The 20,951-nt window shown below is 41.9% G+C and overlaps 1 protein-coding gene across 1 annotated transcript in view; it reads left to right on the top strand.

Moving 5' to 3' along the window:
• NEK5 (NIMA related kinase 5) overlaps positions 1-20,951 on the top strand; it is a 91,135-nt gene that overhangs the window by 22,307 nt on the left and 47,877 nt on the right. The window contains exons 6-11 of the mRNA XM_080659580.1: positions 104-190; positions 8,467-8,521; positions 12,451-12,651; positions 12,731-12,812; positions 14,296-14,429; positions 19,260-19,447. Of these exons, the coding sequence (XP_080515706.1) occupies positions 104-190; positions 8,467-8,521; positions 12,451-12,651; positions 12,731-12,812; positions 14,296-14,429; positions 19,260-19,447 (747 nt within the window). The remainder of the gene's footprint in view (positions 1-103; positions 191-8,466; positions 8,522-12,450; positions 12,652-12,730; positions 12,813-14,295; positions 14,430-19,259; positions 19,448-20,951) is intronic.

The following is a 20,951-nucleotide window of genomic DNA, read 5'->3' as shown; positions in this document are numbered from 1 at the left end:
TTGTTATCCATTTTTATAATTTTTTCTTGCATGTTCATATCTTAAGCCTTTTTTTGCTCCAATAATAAACAATGTCATTTTATTATTTAACATAATTTACTAGTTCCACAGAACTTGCTCAAACTTGTGTTGGAACACCTTACTATCTGTCTCCAGAGATCTGTCAGAATAAACCCTACAACAACAAAACGTGAGTGGCTGACTATGGGTTTAAAGATCTCAGTAAAATCAGATGGATTCTCTCTTTCTTATGATACTTATGTAATTTTATTTTCTTCACTAGAGGCCCAGTGCACGACATTCATGCACTGGGGGTTGGGGGGGTGTCCCTCAGCCTGCACTCTCTTGCAGTCTGGGACCCCTTGCTCCTTACCACCCACCTGCAGGGGAGGTGGGAGAAGCTCCTGTCACCGCTGCTGCACTCAGCACATGAGCCCAGCTTCCGGCTGAGCGGTGCTCCCCCAATGGGAGGGCATGACCACCAGGGGGCAGCTCCTGCATTGAGAGTCTGCCTCCTGGTGGTCAGTGCGCATCATAGCGACTGGTCATTCCCCTGTTTGGTTGATTTGCATAGTAGGGTTTTATTATATAGGATTAGGGTTTTATTATATAGGATGTGTGAAATTCAATTCCCAGTCAGGGCACATACAAAAATCAACCAATAAATCATAAATAAGTGGAACAACAAATCAATGTTTATTTTTTCTTTCTCTCCCTTCCCTCTCTAAAATCAATAAATTTAAAAAATTAATTAAGAAAAAGGAACCATATTTGATACATACATATGTATGGGAACCCCACATACATGAGAGAGTCAGAGACCCCACATGCAGGAGAGGTTCAGAGATGGAAAGGGGACATGGGTATCTAAGACATTCTGAGCTAGGGATGAGTTAAGGTGCCTTTGGGGCTTCAAAGGGTCATTGCAATATGATGAGAGCAGACCTTTAGTAAATAGATGTTTTCCTTGCCCTGTAGATAGGTCAAAAGAAGTTATCTCTGATAATAGTTTGTTATGGGCTAGGCTCCTAATTTAAGTTCTTCTAGGTAGTTAAAAAGAGGGGCAGAAATTTCTCTGGAGCCTGTGGCTAAAGTTGCCTTTAGCTCAAAGTAATCTGCATATCACTGAGGCACTTCTTGGGGTGCTTGTTCTGAACTCCTCTTCCCCCACCCCCACAGCAATACCTTCTTACTGTGGTCAGCAGTTAGACAGACATGGGCAGAAGGAGGACGATGGGCCAGGTACAGAAGGTCACTTTGGTGGAAAGCTCGGGTGCCCAGCGAAGGACAATTGTAAGGTAGAACCTCATCCCTAGGGTGACTTTTCCTCCCCTAGAAAATGCCTGGTCATGAGGTTTGGATCTCTTACCTTCCCTCCCTAGAGATAACATCTAGGCCTCAGTTGTATTTCAGCTTCAGGCCCAGAAAAGCAGCAAAACCAGAGAAGTGACCCCACAGCTGACCTCAGGACCAGCTGCATTGAATAATGATCCCCTGCCCTGGCCCCGACCAATCAATCAGTGGAGACCCTGACCCTGAAAGGACACACCTGGAAAGCTGCTGAATATTCCTCTGGGACCTCCCCTAAAATCTCCACCCTTAAAATCCTTAGGAAAGCCTGGCCAGAGTGGCTCAGCTAGTTGTGTCCTGTGCCCTGAAAAGTTGCTGGTTCCATTCATGGTCAGGAACCTGGGTTGTGGGTTTGATCCCCAGTCAACTGATATTTCTCCCTCACATCAATGTGTTTATTTTTCTCTCTCTCTAAGCATGTCTGCGTGTCCTGGGGTGAGGATTTAAAAAACCCCAAAACCTCAGGATGGAGGACCCAGTGTGCTCTCCCTCCCGGAGCACTCCCGCGCCTTTCCCTTTTCCCTCATACCCCCAGGCATGTCACCTTTACCTTCCTCACTTCTAAGCTCCAAGATCCCTTCCTTTGCCTCTATAACTTGTTTCCTAAACCCATTTCTTCTGCAAATTACTTCTACTCTGTGATTTTCTAAATAAGTGTTCTCTTATAGGTTGGGTCTTGGCTCTGAATTCTTTCCCAGCCAGAACTCAGGTATTGAGGTTGCTGAACCCAGGTCCAGTCTGACCCCACCTGATGCTATTCCTGCTGTTGCCAATGAATGTGATAAAGTTTTTTGGTGGTGAGAAAAGAATTCCAAATGCACACACATGGGGAAGTTTAAATGTGAGGGCAAGATTTTGTAGTGAATTAAGGGGAATTAATACACCCTTGGGGAAGTGGTTCAGGTAAAGGACAAAGAACCATTCAAATTCCTAACTGATAGATCCTCCCTTCCCCCAGCTGGTGAGCGGAGTATGACGTAACCTGTGTCTGGGGCAGGGACATTCCCGAGACATTGAACCACCAATCAGCGCGTCCCAAGTGCCCTTGGCCCCACCCCTTCCCGTTCCTCCCCTCAAAAGGCACGTTCACCTCTGCACGTGTTGCTGTTCTCCTCTTGCGAGACAGCCCGGCTGGGTCCTTCTCCTCTAATCCTGGTTTTTCTACCCTCTTTTGTAATGAATCTCAGTGCGGAATAAACTTCCTCTTTTAACTTGTCTGGGTCTCCGACTCCGTTTCCTGCACCTCAAACCTTACACTAACTTTTCCTGGGCCTGGAGTTGACCTTCCTTCCAGTAAATTCTATTGAGGTTTCATGGCCTCTATCCAATTCAATTACCTTTCCAATTGTTCCCAAGCTAGTGATAACCAGAAGGGTGAGCCAAGGTCCCCTCCACCTCCCCCCAACCCCCTGCCTGGGGTAGTGTCTCACGAAGCTAAAGAATGAGCTCCATGAACCACAAGGTTTAAGCAAAAGTGTGGAAAATTTATTACAGACTCAGACTCCCCACATGGGGAGGGGGCCCAAATAACGGGTTGCCAGTGAAGCTAGTCAGTCTAGGGGTATATACATGCTATAAGCCTGCTCTATATCTATCTGTGTCACCACCTGGTTGATTCCCTCATTGTTCTTGCCCAGCAACGGACCTGAACTTTCTTTGTTCCTATGCACCAATACACCTTGCGGTTGCAGGCCCTCCCTTGGTTTCACATGCCTCCTGCTCTGTGTCCAAAAACATTCTGTTATTTTTGCATGGTTGGTTTTTGTGATTAGGCTTGTTCAAACTGCCGTGTCTGTCCCTACCTATGTTCCACCTGCCTTTGTTTTCCACTGAACCCCTGCCCTGTCTGCCTGCGTGTCAAGCTAACTTCTCTCACTAGACCCTGTCCCTTTGTTTTGTCACCCTGACTCCCATTGTGCATGTCCAAAAGTTTCATTACATCATCTAGTTCCTATTGTGCATGCTGAGCAGAGCACCCCTGGGGATATTTCTGAGGATTAAGTTCTCTGAAGTGTGTGAATGAGTCTGTTTACCAGAAACTAGATGGAATTCTGCACTGTTACCTGCTTCTGCTTCTCCATTTATTAAGATTACTTAGTTCCCTTTGGCTTTCTTCCTTATATTAATAACTATCTTTATCATATTAATAATTAGCTACCAACGCTGACAATACCACTGCCAACATAAGCACTATTTACTTTATTACAGAAAAGTGTTGTAAGTGGGCAAGATAGAAGGCAATGATGACAGAGCACTAGATTATGAAGCAGGAATTTTAGGGGGACACATAGGTAGGCTTAGGGATTTTTTAGAATTGGGGTCGATGGGAAAAGCGTGGGGCTGCAGACTGGGAGAAAGTACATTTCCATAACACAAAAGCCAGGTGCAGTCACATCTCCATAAGACAAGGGAACTGGAAGTAGGCAGGAAAGGTCTATATTTACAAAATAAAAAGAAGGAAGCCCTTCATTCAGAAGGAGGAGAAGAAAGCCCAAAGGGAATAGGGAAACAATAGGGAAGGAGGTGGGGAGAAACTGACGTGTTCCATGTGTGAGATTCAACCTTTGAGCCCAGGAGTTACTATAGTAACCAACTTGAAGGGGAATATTGACCAATCAGAGGGGATATCAAGGCACCAGGATCTGCAGCCTTTATAAGCTGTAGGGAAGAGGGATTCAGTGGGACCCTTCTCCCCCTCCCCACATGGGAGTCCATTCTGTGGGACTTTTCCCCCTCCCCATGTGGGAGTCAGTTCAGGGACCCTTTCCCCCTCCCTACTTGGGAGTCCATTCTATGGGACTCTTCCCTCTTCCCATGTGGGAGTCTGTACTTGTTCTTCAATAAGTCTCCACCTTTGCTATACCACTTTCTGTCCATGGATTCATTATTCGATTCCGGCGGACAAAGAATCCGGGTTCCAGTCCAAAAATTCGGTGTCAATTAGGAGCACAGAATCCTAGTCTTACTAGTACGTAGGAATTCAGAATGAGTCACCCCAAGATATGCTTCTGTGGTATGTGGATTATTTTTGAGTTAAAGGCAACCAAGACCCTGTGGGCTCAAAAGAAACATCTGCTCCCCCTTAATTACCTAGAAGAATTTAAATTAGGGGCCTTTTTATAATAAGAAATTATCAGAGATAACCTTTTTGAGCTATCTATAGAGCAAGGCAAACTTGTAATTACTCAAAATCTGTTCTTATCATCCTGCAGTGGCTTTCCTCCCCTCTGAAGCCTCAAGGTACCTTACCTCATCCTTAGCTCAGAATGTCTATAATACTTCATTTTCCCTTTCTGTCTCTGAACCTCTCGTGTATGCAGGGTTCCCATATGTACAGATAATTAAATTTGGTTATTTTCTCTTAATCTGCCTCATGTAGATTTAATTATTAGCCCTGTTGAAAGAACATTGAGGGTAGAGGAAATTTCTTCCCCACACTTGGCTCTGTCACCAGCTTGACCAACTCACTTGACCTCTGTGAGCCTCAGTTACCCTACCTGTAGCAACAAGAATGCTGGCTAGGTAATCATTAAGGTCTCCTCCACCTTTAAAACCCAGCTATTTTTTTTTTTATGTATGTGATACCAGAGACTGGGTCTCAGGAGTAAAATTAATATACATAGTGATAAAAGATGAAGATGAGGTAGTTTCTACTTTCATTTAAGGAAAAGAAAAAATTTTTTCGATTTTCAAAGCTTGACTGCCATTTGCACCATTTGGATTAGTAGGAAGACTTGAGTTCCCTTTGGGAGTTAATTGTCTATTTGTTTAGGAAAATGCCCAGGGATATGTGGCTGTTTGAAAGATAAAAGAAAGGCAAAGCCCAGTTAGTCGAGATTTACAAAGAGAATAGTAAACATTCCTCTGCATAATAAAAGATCAGACATTTGTTTGTTTGTTTTTGAGCTGACTCCTGGCACCAGAGGCATTTGGCCTCCAGATGAGCAGGAATGCAGCTAGCATAGGGCTGGGGAGAAGGGCAGCTTCCAGAGCAGAATTTAGTGCTGCTGCCGGCCCAGAGCCCTAGGTTAGCAGCACTGTTTAGTTTCCTTGTACTGTTTGTTCAGAATTCGGGTCAACATTCAAATATGTTCATTTTAGCAATAACCAGCGGCGTCCTCTAGACCAGGAAGTCATTCTCAGGTTCACCTCAGTCCTCACCACACACAGGGAGGCTTTATTTGTGGGACTGGCAGTGTAAGAAACATTCAAACCTATGAAGACTTTTTATTAGTTTATTTGAACCAAACTGATGACAATTGCTGGGAAGCAAAATCTCAACAAATTGAGAAAATGCTACTAAGAATGGCAGTCTTGCACCTTATTTTATACATTTCAATTAAAAAAAATAGATATAAGTGGGTTACATGAAATCCCTTGGTGACAGATTAGGGAGGTGGGAGAAAGCAAAGGTGGGGGGACACTTCTGGGGTTGGGTAGAAGGTCAGGCTTCCGGAGGTGGTGCAGGAGAGTTAACAGTCAACAATTAACATGATAACAATAACAATGAGGTCTATGTTCTGGTGTGGCTGTTGTGCCAGGAGGGGTCCAGAAAAAGAGAAGTTATCCTGACAGTCCAAAGGTATGTTATCATAGATGCAAAAGACAATGGACAGGCTCGATTAAGGTAAAGATTGACTTTTTTTCAGGGAAGATTCTAGCATAGGACATGACTGAAAGGTTAACATGGTGATATGCAGGCAGGCTAGATAGCCATCTCAGATGGTTGTTAACGTAAGAAAACATTCAAACCTGTAAAGAATTTTTGTGAGTTTATTTGAACCAAACTGTCAACAATTGCCAGGAAGCAGAATCTCAATGTATTGGGATAATGCTCTGGAGAATGGCAGTTTTTCATTTTGTTTTATACATAACAATCACAGTGGGTTACATGAAAGATAGATTAGGGAGGCAAAGAAAGCAAAGCGGGGCGGGAGGAGGGGGGCGGGTAACCTTTGGGATTGGATAAAAAGTAAAATGATAGGCACCTGCTTCTTTTACATAGGTGGGCACAGGATAGTTAACAGTCAATAATTAACATGATAACTATAACAATGAAGGAATTTGTGGTCTCCATCCAGGCGCCCTGGCGCATTGGTTGTTCCCTGATGGGTCCAGAAAAAGGGAAGTTACAAGTTACCCTGACATTCCAATGATATGTTATAGATGCAACCATAGACAGGCTTAGTTAAGGTAAAGATTAACTTTTGTCAGGGAAGAATCTAGCCTAGGACATGACTACCTGCCATAAACTGCTTTTTAATTAAAAGATTTTCATTTCAGACCATCCTTTGTGGTTACTTTAGGTCTATGAGTTTGCAAGGCCGCCATGCAGGCCTTCCCTGTGTGGCCCCTTTTCGTCCACTGTGGATAAAGAATAATTGAATTTATTTAGGCAAAGGGGTGGAGGATGGGACATCCAAAGGGAAGGGCTGCACAGCACAGAGCCAAGGGGACATTGGGTCCATGATGGCGGCACCCAGGAGCTGGAGTTTCATCCCCATGTGCAGTCACTGGCAGGAAACTTGTGTTGTCAGTGGGTCTGGGGCTGAGTCGGTGGGCTTGGAATGCAGATGGAATACAGATGTGCAATCAGGTATCTTCAGGACGATTTCCATTCCTTGTATGGTCTGACTCCTGGTGTCCACTGAGCTTTTTTTCTGGTCTTTTGTTCTTCTGGAGGGGAAAGGAGTGGTGTGGGCTGCTCCCCCCAGGGAGAGAGTGAGGTGGGTCCTTTGTCTTAAGGCTTTTATCTCTCTCTTGCAGGCAAGGAATTTTAGGGGAGTTCTCAGGGGAGGGTTTCAGAAGAATTTTCATCAGTTTTCTAGGTGGGGTTTCAGGGTCGAGGTCTACTGATTGATCAGTGCCAACACAGGGGGTCATCAGTTACTTCAGCTGGTCCTGGCATCACTCACCTGGTTTTTCTGAACATGGAGCTGAAATACAACTGAGGCCTAGATATTATCTCTGGGGAGGTGACCTTCTGTATCTGCTGTAAATTGCTCAGACAGTTTGTTCAGTTATCTGTCTCAGTGTCCCTATGCCACTTGTCCTGGCTTACTGGCCTGTCTCATCTTCTTACTGCCTTGAATTCTCATTATACATTTTTTTGTCTCTTAAAGTCATGCTTTTTATTCTATAAGGTAACTCCTTATTAAGCCAATCACATATAGCAATCACATGTAAATACTAATTATGAAAGAGCAAGTCTCTAGTCATCTATATATATAAAAGCCTAAGCAACCAGTCGACCAGTAGCTATGATGCTCACTGACCACCAGGGGACAGATGCTCAATGTAGGAGCACTGCTCAGCTGACCAATGGGCGCCAGATGCCTGGCTCATTCTGGTGAGCGCTGCTGCAGCAGTGCGAGCCTCTCCCATGGACATTCCCCCTGTGCGCTCCTCCCCCATCTGGACCAGGACCTTGGCAGCGGCAGGCACAGCAGGGCCAGGATGAGCAGGAGCGGTGCCCGGCCCAGGCTCAGGCTCCTCCCCGGCCCCCTGCTGCTTCGTGTACTACTACATCCCTTAGGGGATGGAGGACTTCCAGTTTTGGCCAATCCCCACAGGCCAGGCCGAGGGACCCCACCAGTGCACGAATCCGTGCACTGGGCCTCTAGTATATTATAAGCACATTTTCCAAGTTTATTGAGTACCAGATATTATGTTCATCACTTAATGTGTGCCTGTGGGGGAAGAAGAGGGGAAAAGGAGTGGTGTGGGCTGCTCAATACCTTTGGTTCTGTCAATAGCCTTGAGTAGAACATACATTGCTAACTCAACCAAATTTTACCTTTTGAATCAAAACAAATTTATGTTTGAGTCCTGCCTTCCTCCACCAAATGCTCAAAATTTCATATACATTTTATTTGAGCACACAATGTTGAAGTATACCTTTTCTCTGTTAGGATTCTGACACAACTACATATTGTTTTTATTTTACCTCTTATGTTAGTAAGAATAAGAAATTGGTAATGTGTCTGAAAACATTTCAAAAAACTAGTCAGCCTATATAAAACTGTAAAGATACACAAGTATAAAGCACTGTAAGGATAAGGCTTTTATTAAGAACTATGGATATGTTTTTGGCATGTAAACTCTTATCTCCTCCAGGGATATTTGGTCTCTTGGCTGTGTATTATATGAGCTCTGCACACTCAAGCATCCTGTAAGTATATTAATTGGCAAATTAATGATGAATTTTTTAAACTATTAACTTATGAGAAAAGAAGTTTGGTATCATTCAATTATTAAAAATTATGTGTGTGGGGGAGTAAATGGTAATGGGAAAATCCTATATAATAAAGAGGTAATAAGAAATTGACCATCACTCCAACACAAGATGGCTGCCCCCATGTGGTCAAAGATGGCCGCCACTTGCCGAAACCGGTTTGGCTCAGTGGATAGAACGTCGGCCTGAGGACTGAAGGGTCCCGGGTTCGATTCCGGTCAAGGGCATGTGCCTTGGTTGCGGGCACATCCCCAGTGGGGGGTGTGCAGGAGGCGACTGATCGATGTTTCTCTCTCATCGATGTTTCTGGCTCTCTATCCCTCTCTCTTCCTCTCTGTAAAATATCAATAAAATATATATTAAAAAAAAAAAAAAAGATGGCCGCCACAAGATGGCCTGCAGGGGAGGGCAGTTGTGGGTGATCAGGCCTGCAGGGGAGGGCAGTTAGGGGTGACCAGGCATGCAGGGAAGGAGAGTTGGGGGGAACCCAGGCCTGCTGGGGAGGAGAGTTGGGGGGTACCCAGGCCTGCAGGGTAGGGCAGTTGGGGATGACCAGGCCTGCAGGGAGGAGAGTTGGGGGGGACCCAGGCCTGTAGGGGAGGGCAGCTGGGGATGACCAGGCCAGCAGGGGAGAGAAGTTAGGGGTGACCAGGCCTGCAGAGGAGGGCATTTGGAAGGGACAAGGCCTGTAGGGGAGGGCAGTTGGGAGGGACCAGGCCTGCAGGGGAGGGCAGTTAGGGACAACTGGGCTGGCAGAGGAGAGCAGTTGGGGGCGACCAAACCATCAGGGGAGGGCAGTTAGGGGTGACCAGGCCTGCAGGGGAGGGCAGCTGGGGGTGACCAGGCCTGCAGGGGAGGGCAGTTGGGGGGGACCAGGCCTGCAGGGGAGGGCAGTTGGGGTAATTGGGCTGGCAGGGGAGCAGTTAGGCATTGATCAGGCTGGCAGAGGAGTGGTTAGGGGCAATCAGGCAGGCAGGCAGGCAGGCAAGTGGTTGGAAGCCAGCAGTCCTGGATTGTGAGAGCGATGTCCGACTGCCCATTACATAAGAATGTAGACATAGAACATATTACTGTCGAGAGATCCCAGATTGGAGAGGGTGCAGGCTGGGCTGAGGGACAGCCCCCGCCCCCCCGTGCACGAATTTCATGCACCGGGCCTCTGGTATAAAGATAAAGGAAAAAAAAAAAAAAGAAAGAAAAAATTATGTGGATAAGCTATTAAGAAGAAAAATAGATCTATATATGCTGATATGGAAATCTGTCCATATATTATAAGCTATATTATAAAGTAAAAGTTCCAAGTTGAAGAATAGTATATGTAGCATATTTGCATTAAATATAAACTAGGTGAGGCCTGGCCAGTGGCTCAATTGGTTGGAGAGTTATTCCATATACTAAAAGGTTTCGAGTTTGATTCCAAGTCTGGGCACATACCTAAGCTTTAATCTCTGGTTGAGGGCACTTATGGGCAGCAACTGTCTATGTTTCTCTCACATCAATGTATGCCTGTCTCTCTCTCACTTCTCTCTCTCTCTCCCTTTCCTTCCTCTCTCTAAACATATTCTCAGGTAAGTATCAAACAAACAAACAAACAAACAAACAAACTGTGAGCACATATAATCAGCAAAAGAAAAAGGTACATGGGGTGAAGCCTATAGGAAATCAGGCACAAGCGTTCAAGAGCCTTTCCTAGTAGATACACAGGATGCGCTAATTCCTCTAGCAATAAGTTGTGACAATACGTATGAAATGCTATGTACCAGGGAAGCTCTAGAGATCCAGTGCCCAGGTTTTTATTTCAGACTCTTCATGTAGGCACCCTCTGCCTGGCATGAACCAAACTTCCAGACTCCTAGAAAGAAAGCAGGTGTTCAACATAAACATATTGTTTACATAAACTGTGTAGGTATAGAGAGACACTCTGAATATTTAGGGAGTGGTGGGAATGCTCCAGAAATCTAAGTTCCCAGATGTCAGCCAAGGACCAATATTGTAAGCAGGATAGCAGTCGTAGGCCTGCTATGTTAACTCTTTTCTACACAGCTGTCATCATCATCATCATCATCGTAATTATTATTGTCCAAGGTCACACAGCTAGTAAGTGTCTTACCAAAACCTGCATCTTTACTGCCACACCTTGCTGCTGAACATTTTTATTACAGTCATGTGTCGCCTAACATCAGAGATACACTCTACAAAATGCGTAGGTGATTTTGTTGTTGTGTGAACATTATGGAATGCAATTACACAAACCTAGATGGTACAGCCTACTAAACACATAGGCTATATGGTATAGCCTATTAATCCTATTGTAATGAATGTTGACAATTGTAACATAATGGTATTTGTGTACCTAAACATAAAAATGGTGCAATAAAAATAAGATATAAAAGCCCTAGCTGGCCAAAACCGGTTTGGCTCAGTGGATAGAGCGTCAGCCTGCAGACTGAAAGGTCCCAGGTTCGATTCCGGTCAAGGGCATGTAACTTGGTTGCGGGCACATCCCCAGTAGGAGGTGTGCAAGAGGCAACTGATCGATGTTTCTGTCTCATCGATGTTTCTGACTATCTATCCCTCTTCCTTCCTCTCTGTAAAAAATCAATAAAATATATTAAAAAAAAAAAAAAAAAAAAGCCCTAGCTGGTTTGGCTTAGTTGATAAGAGCATCAGCCTGTGGATTGAAAGGTTCCGGGTTCGATTCCAGTCAAGGGCACATGCCCGGGTTGCAGGCTCGATCCCCAGTAGGGGGCATGCAGGAAGCAGCCGATCAATGATTCTCTTTCATCATTGATATTTCTCTCTCTCTCTCCCTTTCCCTTCCTCTCTGAGATCAATAAAAATATATTTAAAAAAAAGATAAAATGTGTGCACACATGCATGTGTGTGTGCAAGGGTGGGTATGGGTGGGCAGGACGTGGGTTCCCCAGCTCCCCTGCTCTCCAGCCCACACCCCTTGCTCCAGTCATGGGTGGGCACAGAGCAAGTGGACAGCATGCTGAGCCTCCTCATCTGTTTAAACCACCCAGAGGTAGAAGTAAATTCAACAACTTAGTTGGTTCCAGCCTTTTTTTTCAACATTGCAAACACACATGGTTGTATATGTGGTTCGTGGTTGACTGAAACATTCTTATGTAACACATGGCTGTAAGTGTAAATAACTGAAGATTTTATACACTGGAAGAATTTCTAGTTTATGAAGAATTTTTGTAGAAATGTTTGTGTTATGTTAATTTAAAAAGCAAGATGTAAAATTTCATATCATTATGCCCTCAACTCTATAAAACAAACATTATTTTTAAAAAGGAGTAGGAGGAAATATATCTCTGTGTGGTGAAATTATACATATTTGCCCTGCCAATTTATAATTTTCTGTATCTTCCAGTTTTCTAGGATGCGTAAATATTAGTTTGATAATAAGAAAAAATGAAACAAAATTTATTGATTTAAATAACATGGCATCTCAGTGAATAACTGCCTATAATATCAACTCATAAAAAATTAGCTGATGAGCCGAAACCGGTTTGGCTCAGTGGATAGAGCGTCGGCCTACGGACTGAAAGGTCCCGGGTTCGATTCCGGTCAAGGGCATGTACCTTGGTTGCGGGCACATCCTCAGTGGGAGGTGTGCAGGAGGCAGCTGATCGATGTTTCTCTCTCATCGATGTTTCTAGCTCTCTATCCCTCTCCCTTCCTCTCTGTGAAATATCAATAAAATATATTAAAAAAAAATAGCTGATGAAAACAATTTAGGGTGGACCATGGTGCTTCTAACTGAACTTTAAAACATCATTTTGTTTCTTGATATTTCTTTAAATACTAGTATTGCATTTTTCCTAATTTAGTGTTATTATTCCTTATCCTTTCAGTTTGAAGGTAACAACTTACACCAGCTGGCTCTGAAGATTTGTCAGGCACATTTTGCCCCAGTATCTCCAAGGTTTTCCTCTGACCTACGGTCCTTGATATCACAGCTCTTTAAAGTATCTCCCCAAGATCGGCCATCTATTAATTCAATTTTGAAAAGGCCCTTTTTAGAGAATCTTATTGCCAAATACTTGACTCCTGAGGTGAGTTCTGAGGTGATCCTGTTTGGATTTTGACAGAGGTTTTGGTTAGCAGGCTCTTGACACTTGTGTTTGGTTTCAGGTCATTCAGAAAGAATTCAATCATACCGTAACAGGTAGAACAAGATCATCAGTTTCTCAATCTGCTGGGAAGATGGTCCAAGGTAAGAATGATTTAACTATGCAATAAAAAACATTGATTACATGTGTCTCACATAATGAGTTATAACATATGGCTGGCAACATTAGCAGGGAAATTTCACCAAATATATTGAACATTGACACTTAAAAATTTATGAGCAATATCTGCAGGAGACAAAATCCTCTTGTCCAGCGGTGACTTGTGGGTGTGCCTGTACATCTCGCTGCATGACCTGGAGGAGTCAGCTCCTCTCTTCTCATTAGTCAGGAGACTTTATGAAGCAGTGGATTTGCTAATGAAGAGGTAGAATCCAAACTTAACTTTTGTGTAGGGAAGGTATAGAGAGTAAGAGAGGATTCACAGACAGACATGGGATGAGGAAATGAAACTTATTTTTTTGAAATAGAGAGGGTGGACTGGCAATTAAGAATTCTCTTGGAAAGGCCCAATGGAGCTGAAGTTAGGATCTTGGAGAGAACAATAACTATGTGACCCCCCCAAAGAAAGCAGGTGATACTTTATGGTAATGTTAAGTAGAATAAATTTTAGTGTCAGGAATCAGCTGATGATGTGATGAGGAGCAGGATTGAGCCATAAACAAATGTCTTTAAAGAATAAGGAGATGTAGAAAATCTCTCTAACGTATCAGTGATAGGGAAATACTATTCACTATGATAGAGAAACTAAAATTGAGGAAAGTTATAAAGGGAAAATTAAAAAATTAACCCTTTTACTATGTTTAATTTGATTTGGCACTGTAATGTATTGTTTTAGATTGAGAATGTTTAGAAAGTAGGCAAGTACAGGATGAGAGAAAGTGCATTGTCCACATCTCTAATATGGGAAAGATAGGAAAACAAGAACAAATTTTGATGGTGACGAAGAAAACATATTAGACTTATGCAAATATTTCAGATAACAATGTGACATGAATGGTGTGGCCTGATAATTCAAACTCTGATGACTGCATTTAATTACTTGTGCCATTACCTTATGCATATTGTTTCTGTAAATGTTAATATTCATTTTTAATTTTAAAAAAAGGTATTATTATATATTGCCCTGGCTGGTGTGGCTCAGTTGGTTGAGCATTGTCCCATGCACCAAAGGATTGTTGGTTCAATTCCCAGTCCAGGTGTATGCCCGGGTTGTGGGCTCAATCCCCGGTGTGGGGGCGCGTATGGTAGGCAGTTGATCCATGTTTCTCTCTCTCTCTTTCTCCCTCTCCCTTCCTCTCTCTAAAATCAATAAAAACGTATACGTTTAAAGTATTATTATATGTTACTAGAAATATGTAAAGGGACACTGGAAAAATGGTTTTCTCCATTCAAAGAAAATGCATAATAATTTTTCATCAGTATTTCTCTCACTGGGAATAAATGTCTCTGGGTAAAGTAAACTTACCGTGCTGTGAAGTGTCCCCTATGTTTATACTCACACAAGCATCAGTGTTAAAGGTGTGAAAATTTTTAAAAATTGAAGTTGTTTTCTTTTGGTTAAATAAGATTTTAAAATACAGAAAATGAGATTCCAGGGGAAGTGCTTACCAAGATCAAGAATGTCAGTGCCAAATAAAACGAAGGATATAATACATGGATATGAATGGAGACAACCAGCTGGAGCCCGGAAGCCCATATCTGTAAGTTGTACTAAACACCTTTTTTTTTTTTTTTTTTTTTTTTTGCAGATGGTATATTCTACAGACCTACTTACACATGTTTATGTGGTACATTGATTTTTCTTTTTTTTTATAGAGAGTGGAAGGGAGGGGGAGAGACAGAGACAGAAAAACATCAATGTGAGAGAGACACATCAATTGGTTGCCAACCAGGGCCAGGGATTGAGCCCACAACTGAGGTATATGCCCTGATCAGAATCAAACCTGGGACACTTCAATCCACAGGCTAAACACTCTATCCAATGAGCCAAACCAGCTAGGACTGAAATCTACTAGTTTTATACTTACAACTAGAGGCCTGGTGCACGAAATTTGTGCACAGGAGGATGTGTCCCTCAGCCCAGCCTCCACCCTCTCCAATCTGGGACCCCTACTGGGATCGGGCCTAAACAGGCAGTTGGACATCCCTCTCACAATCCAGGACTGCTGGCTCCCAACTGCTCGCCTGCCTGCCAGCCTAATCACCCTCTAACCACTCCCCTGCCAGACTGATTGATGCCTAACTGCTCCCCTGCCAGCCTGTTTGCCCCTAACTACCCTCCCCTGCAGGCCTAGTCACCCCTAACTGCCCTCCCCTGCAGGCTTGGTCACTCCTAACTGCCCTCCCCTGCAGGCCTGGTCCCCCCCAATTGCTCTCCCCTGCAGGCCTGGGTCCCCCACAACTGCCCTTCCCTGCAGGCCCAGTTGCCCCCAACTCCCCTCCTCTGCTGGCCTGGTCACCCCTAATTGCCCTCTCCTGCAGGCTTGATCGCCCCCAACTGCCCTCCCTTGCAGGCCTGGTCCCTTCCAACTGCCCTTCCCTGCTGGCCTGATCTCCCACAACTGCCCTTCCTTGCAGACCTGGTTCCTCCCAACTGCCCTCCCCTGCTGGCCATCTTGTGTCCACATGGGGGCAGTCATCTTTGATCACATGAGGGCAGCCATCTTGTGTGTTGGAGTAACAATCAATTTGCATATTATTCTTTTATTAGATAGGATAATATATTTTTATAATGAGTATTAGAGTGGTACTTTACTGGACAACTTCTAGTTGTTAGACTTTTTAAAAGCAATGCTATATTTTCTTATAACTATTCTATAAATTAGTTTTAGTTTTCTTTTTATAACTAAAATTCTTTTAATTTCTTTAAATAAATAAGGTTTTATATATAAGACAAGTGAGTAGCATAGTAGCAAAAATATGCATTTCATACTCATTTAAAAATGTATTTTTTATTGATTTCAGAGAGGAAAGGAGAGGGAGAGAGAGAGAAACATCAATGATGTGAGATAATCATTGATCAGCTGCCTCCTGCATGCCCCACACTGGGGATCAAGCCAGCAACCTGGGCACGTGCCCTGACTGGGAATCAAACTGTGACCTCCTGTATGCTCAACCACTGAGCCATGGCAGCTGGGCGTATTTCATACTCTTAAATCTGACATTTTATATATTATTGAGAATTGTTTATTATATAATTATCAATCTTTTCCTAGATTGTTTATGCATAGTTATTTGAATACACTTGCACAGAGTGTTGAATCTTTTTTTAAAATATTTTTTTATTGATTTCATTTGTTTCCAGGAAGTTTTTTATTTCTTTCCTGATCTCATTGTTAACCCATTCATTGTTTAATAACATGTTACTTAGCCTCCATATCTTCGTGTGTTTTTCAGGTTTTTTTTCTTGTAATTTATTTCTAGTTTCAAACCATTATGGTTAGAGAAGTTGCTCTATATTATTTCAGTCTTCTTAAATTTATTGAGACTTGTTTGATATTCTAACATGTCTATCCTAAAAAATGTTCTATGTCTACTTGAAAAGAATGTATATTCTGCTGCTCTGAAGATATCAATTAAATCCATCTGATATGGTGTGTCCTTTAAGGCTGCTCTTTCTTTGTTGATTTTCTGTCTGGAAGATCTATTTTTTTTATATCAATGGGATATTAAAATTCCTTCCTATGACTGTATTACTGTCAACCTCTTCCTTTATGCCCAACAGAATTTGCTTTATACATTTAGGTGCTCATATGTTGGGTGCATAATTGCTTAAATGGGTTTTATACTCTTGTTGGATTGTTCCCTTTATCATTTGCAGTGTCATTCTTTGTCTCTTACCAGTGGTCGGCAAACTCATTAGTCAACAGAGCCAAATATCAACAGTACAACGATTGAAATTTCTTTTGAGAGCCAAATTTTTTAAACTTTAACTTCTTCTAATGCCACTTCTTCAAAATAGACTCGCCCAGGCCGTGGTATTTTGTGGAAGAGCCACACTCAGGGGGCCAAAGAGCCGAATGTGGCTTGCGAGCCAGTTTGCCGACCACGGTCGCTTACTATAGCCTTTGTTTTCAAGTCTATTTTGTAAACTATAAGTTTTGCTACCACAGCTCTTTTTTATTTCCATTTACATGCAATATCTTTTTCCTTCCCTTTATTTTTAGTCTGTATCTTTTGTTCTGAGGTGGGTCTCTTGTAGACAGTATATACTGTATATGGGTCCTGTTTTCTTATCCATTCATTTACCCTATGTATTTCATTGGAGCATTTAAGCCTTTGTCATTTAAAGTGATTATTGATAGATACATATTTATTATCATTCTATTCTTTAACTATATTCCTCTGCTGTTTTTTCTCTTTTTTAAATATATTTTATTGATTTTTTACAGAGAGGAAGAGAGAGGGATAGAGAGTTAGAAACATCGATGAGAGAGAAACATCGATTAGCTGCCTCCTGCACTTCTCCTACTGGGGATGTGCCCGCAACCAAGGTACATGCCCTTGACTGGAATCGAACCTGGGACCCTTCAGTCCGCAGGTCGACACTCCATCCACTGAGCCAAACTGGTTAGGGCTGCTGTTTTTTCTTTAAAAAGATCCTTTAACATATCTTGTAATACTGGTTTGGTGGTAACAAACTCTTTTAGCTTTTTCTTGCCTGGGAAACTCTTTATTTATCCTTCAATTTTAAATTATAGCCTTGCTGGGTAAAGTAGCCTTACTTATAGGTCTTTGATTTTCATCACTTTGAATATTTCATGCCAAGCCTTTCTGGCCTGAAATGTTTCTGTTGCGAAATCAGCTGACAGTCATTGGAGCTCCCTTGTAGGTAATTAATTGTCTTTCTCTTGCTACCTTTAAGATTCTCTCTTTGTCTTTAACCTTTGCCATTATAATTATGATGTGTTTTAGTGTGAGTCTCTTTGGGGTCATCTTGTTTGGAACTCTCTGCACTTCCTGAACTTGTATCTTTTTTCTTCACCAGTTTAGGGAAGTTTTCTGTCATTATTTCTTCAAATAAGTTCTTGATCCCTTGCTAACTCTCTTATTTTTCTGGTACCCCTGTGATGTGGATGTTGGTATGCTTACTGTTGTCCCAAATGTCCCTTAAACTGTACTCATTTTTAAACATCTTTTTTCTTTTTGCTGCTCTGATTATGTGTGTTCTGCTACCTTGTCTTCCAAATCACTATTTTGATCCTTTGCTTCACCCAACCTACTGTTTTTTTTCCTTCTTGCGTATTCAACATTCCAGATATTGTATTCTTCATTTCTGATTAGTTCTTTTTTTTATGGCTTCTAGGTCTTTTTCATGCTGCTGTAGTTCTAAGTTCTTTGAGCAGCCTTATAACCATTTAAAAAATATGTTTTTACTGATTTTTTAGAGATAGAGAGGAAGGGAGAGGGAGAGAGAAAAACATTGATGTGAGAAATATCGTTTGGCTGCCTCTGGCATGCCCCCTACTGGGGGTCAAGCCCACAACCCAGGCATGTGCTTTGACTGGGAATCGAATTGGCATCCCTTTGATGCATGGAATGATGCCCAACCAACTGAGCCACACCAGCCAGGGCCTTATAGCCTTTTTTTGAACTCTATATCTGGTCAATTGCTTGCCTCCATTTCATTTAGCTCTTTCTCTAGAGATTTATCCTGTTCTTTCATTTGGGGCATGTTTCTTTGTCTCCCTATTTTGGCTCCTTCTTTGTGTTTATTTCTATGTGCTAGGTATAGCTACCATGACTCCCAGTCTTAGTAGGGTGGCCTTATGTAGTAGATGTCCTGTGGGACCCAGTGGTGCAATTTCCTTGATCACCTGCGCTGGGTGCTCCAGGATCGTCCCTTTTGTGGGTTATGTGGGCCCTCCTATTTTAATTGAGTCTTGATTGCTATTGACCCCTTCATGCATGGGGTCGACCTTCAGTCTTGTTGACTTTGAGGATGAACCCCCAACACAGTGTGTGAAGTGCTGTGCAGATGCTGATCACACAGAGCAGAATATGCTTCAGCAGGGTCAGTGCCTGTCGAGATCTCCCTTTGGATATGCCACTTGTGAAGCTAATTGTATCCTGATTTGATGTTATCTAAAGATGGCCACTGGGTTTATTAGTTCCCAGTGGGCCTCTTGGGAGGGATTTTGGTGCAGGCCAATGTCAGACAGTGCCTATTACTGGCCTTGATCCACCTGTTCAGAGCTACAAAGTAATCCACAGTTTTTGGCTCACTCTACTGGACCTGGGCATGAGTGGGAAGGATCAAACTGCACATCAAGGCTGGCTTTACCAGCTCTGGGCACAGAGGCAGGTCAGCAAAGGTCCAAGGAACGCTGAGACCTGCCTTTACCAGCTGGATAAAATATTTTTTAATTCTAGGATTTGGAGATTCTAAAATTATTTTAATTTGGAAACAATTCTAGAGCAAAAACAACAAAATGTACCTTCAATGCCTTGTCTTAGTTATGGTCATTATCAGACTTTCAATTATTATAGATTTGTATTTTTAAAATTTTCTTTTCTTATTAATCCCTCAGATAAAAATGGTAGAAAGGCCCACCAAACATGCTGGAGTGTGTGGCCATTATGATTATTACTATGCTCAACTTGACTTGTTAAGGAAGAGATACCATGAACCACATTATCACCATGTTTCCCATAAAGATACCAGAGTTAAGGAGAATTATAGTCAGGAAGAAAGCAGCAGTCAATCACCAGGCCAATGGTAATGTGATTGTCTAATTTAAACTTTGGTCCTCTGAAAACGTCTTGCTATATCAACATTCTTTACTCTGCAATCCTTCTAAATTCTCCTAAAGTAAATAATCCAAGGATTTCCAAACTCTTCATTTCAAATACTTAATTCTCAGTTCCCTTGACTGTTTTTATTCATTTTTTTTTGTTTTTATTCAAATTTTTTTTAATTACAGTTGACATACAATATTATATTAATTTCAGGTGTACAACATAATGCTTAGACATTTATAAAGTGACTACTGCAATAATTCCTTAACCCTTTTTCATCCAAGTCTGATGTAGCTTATCTTCTTACTCATGCGGCCATTTAACTATGGGCACAGATTTATACTCTTCAATTTTTAATATTTTTTCTTCTTTTAGTAAATTTCACTGCCTGGAACTCATGAAGATAGTTGTATATGTATCATATTCCAAAGATGTTATTAATGTTCATCATTAATAATTGACTTATAATTAGATTATCATTTGAGACAAATTAGAAATTAAGATATATTTCATTCAGCATTTATATTTTTGGGATTTTTTTCAGAATATGGATGTATTAGAAAGAAAATAATACAATTAAACTGCTGTTATGGCAGACTTTCAGAATTTGTTCCATAACAAATTTTTGCATATCTACAATATTTTCTATTCTTTATTGCACACCAATTTCAGTGTTCCTATGTTCAGAATAATTGACACCCATCCACAGTCCTGAAGACCTAAGTTATTTTTTAAAAAATGGTCTTACCATCACATTTTTTTCTTTCAGGGGTGAGAAATTGCTAACTTTTGGTAACTGTGGTCATTATTTATTGTTGAAATATTGGATGAATAATGAAAAATACAAGACTATGTGATGGTAGGCCTATCAGATAATTAATGAAAAGATTAGCTATGGGAAAAGTACATGTTTAATTTTAAAAGATATTGGATGCTGTTATAATTTTATACATCTTAATAACACATTTTCTTTTTTTTTTTAAATATATTTTATTGATTTTTTACAGAGAGGAAGGGAGAGGGATAGAGAGTTAGAAACATCAATGAGAGAGAAACATCGATCAGCTGCCTCCTGCACACCTCCTACTGGGGATGTGCCCGCAACCAAGGTACATGCCCTTGACCAGAATCGAACCCGGGACCCTTCATTCCACAGGCTGATGCTCTATCCACTGAACCAAACCGGTTTCGGCCTTAATAACACATTTTCAATGACCTCCATGATTATCAAAAGTTGTGTGTTCCACTAGTTCAAATTATAATATTTATATAGGACTCAACTAATAAGTATTTTACATATGTGCTGCCACAATATCCCTTGTCCTTTTTCAGCCACAGGGCAAATGTCTTATATCCTTTGCCTAGATCTGTGAAACTATCAATTATTTTATTATAGACTAGAGGCCCGGTGCACGAAATTTGTACATGGGGAGGGGGATATCCCTCAGCCCAGCCTGCACCCTCTCCAATCTGGGACCCCTCGA

This window comes from Plecotus auritus, assembly GCF_963455305.1.
Source record: "Plecotus auritus genome assembly, chromosome: 3".
Lineage (NCBI taxonomy): Eukaryota > Metazoa > Chordata > Mammalia > Chiroptera > Vespertilionidae > Plecotus > Plecotus auritus.
This window is presented reverse-complemented; position numbering and strand designations above follow the sequence as displayed.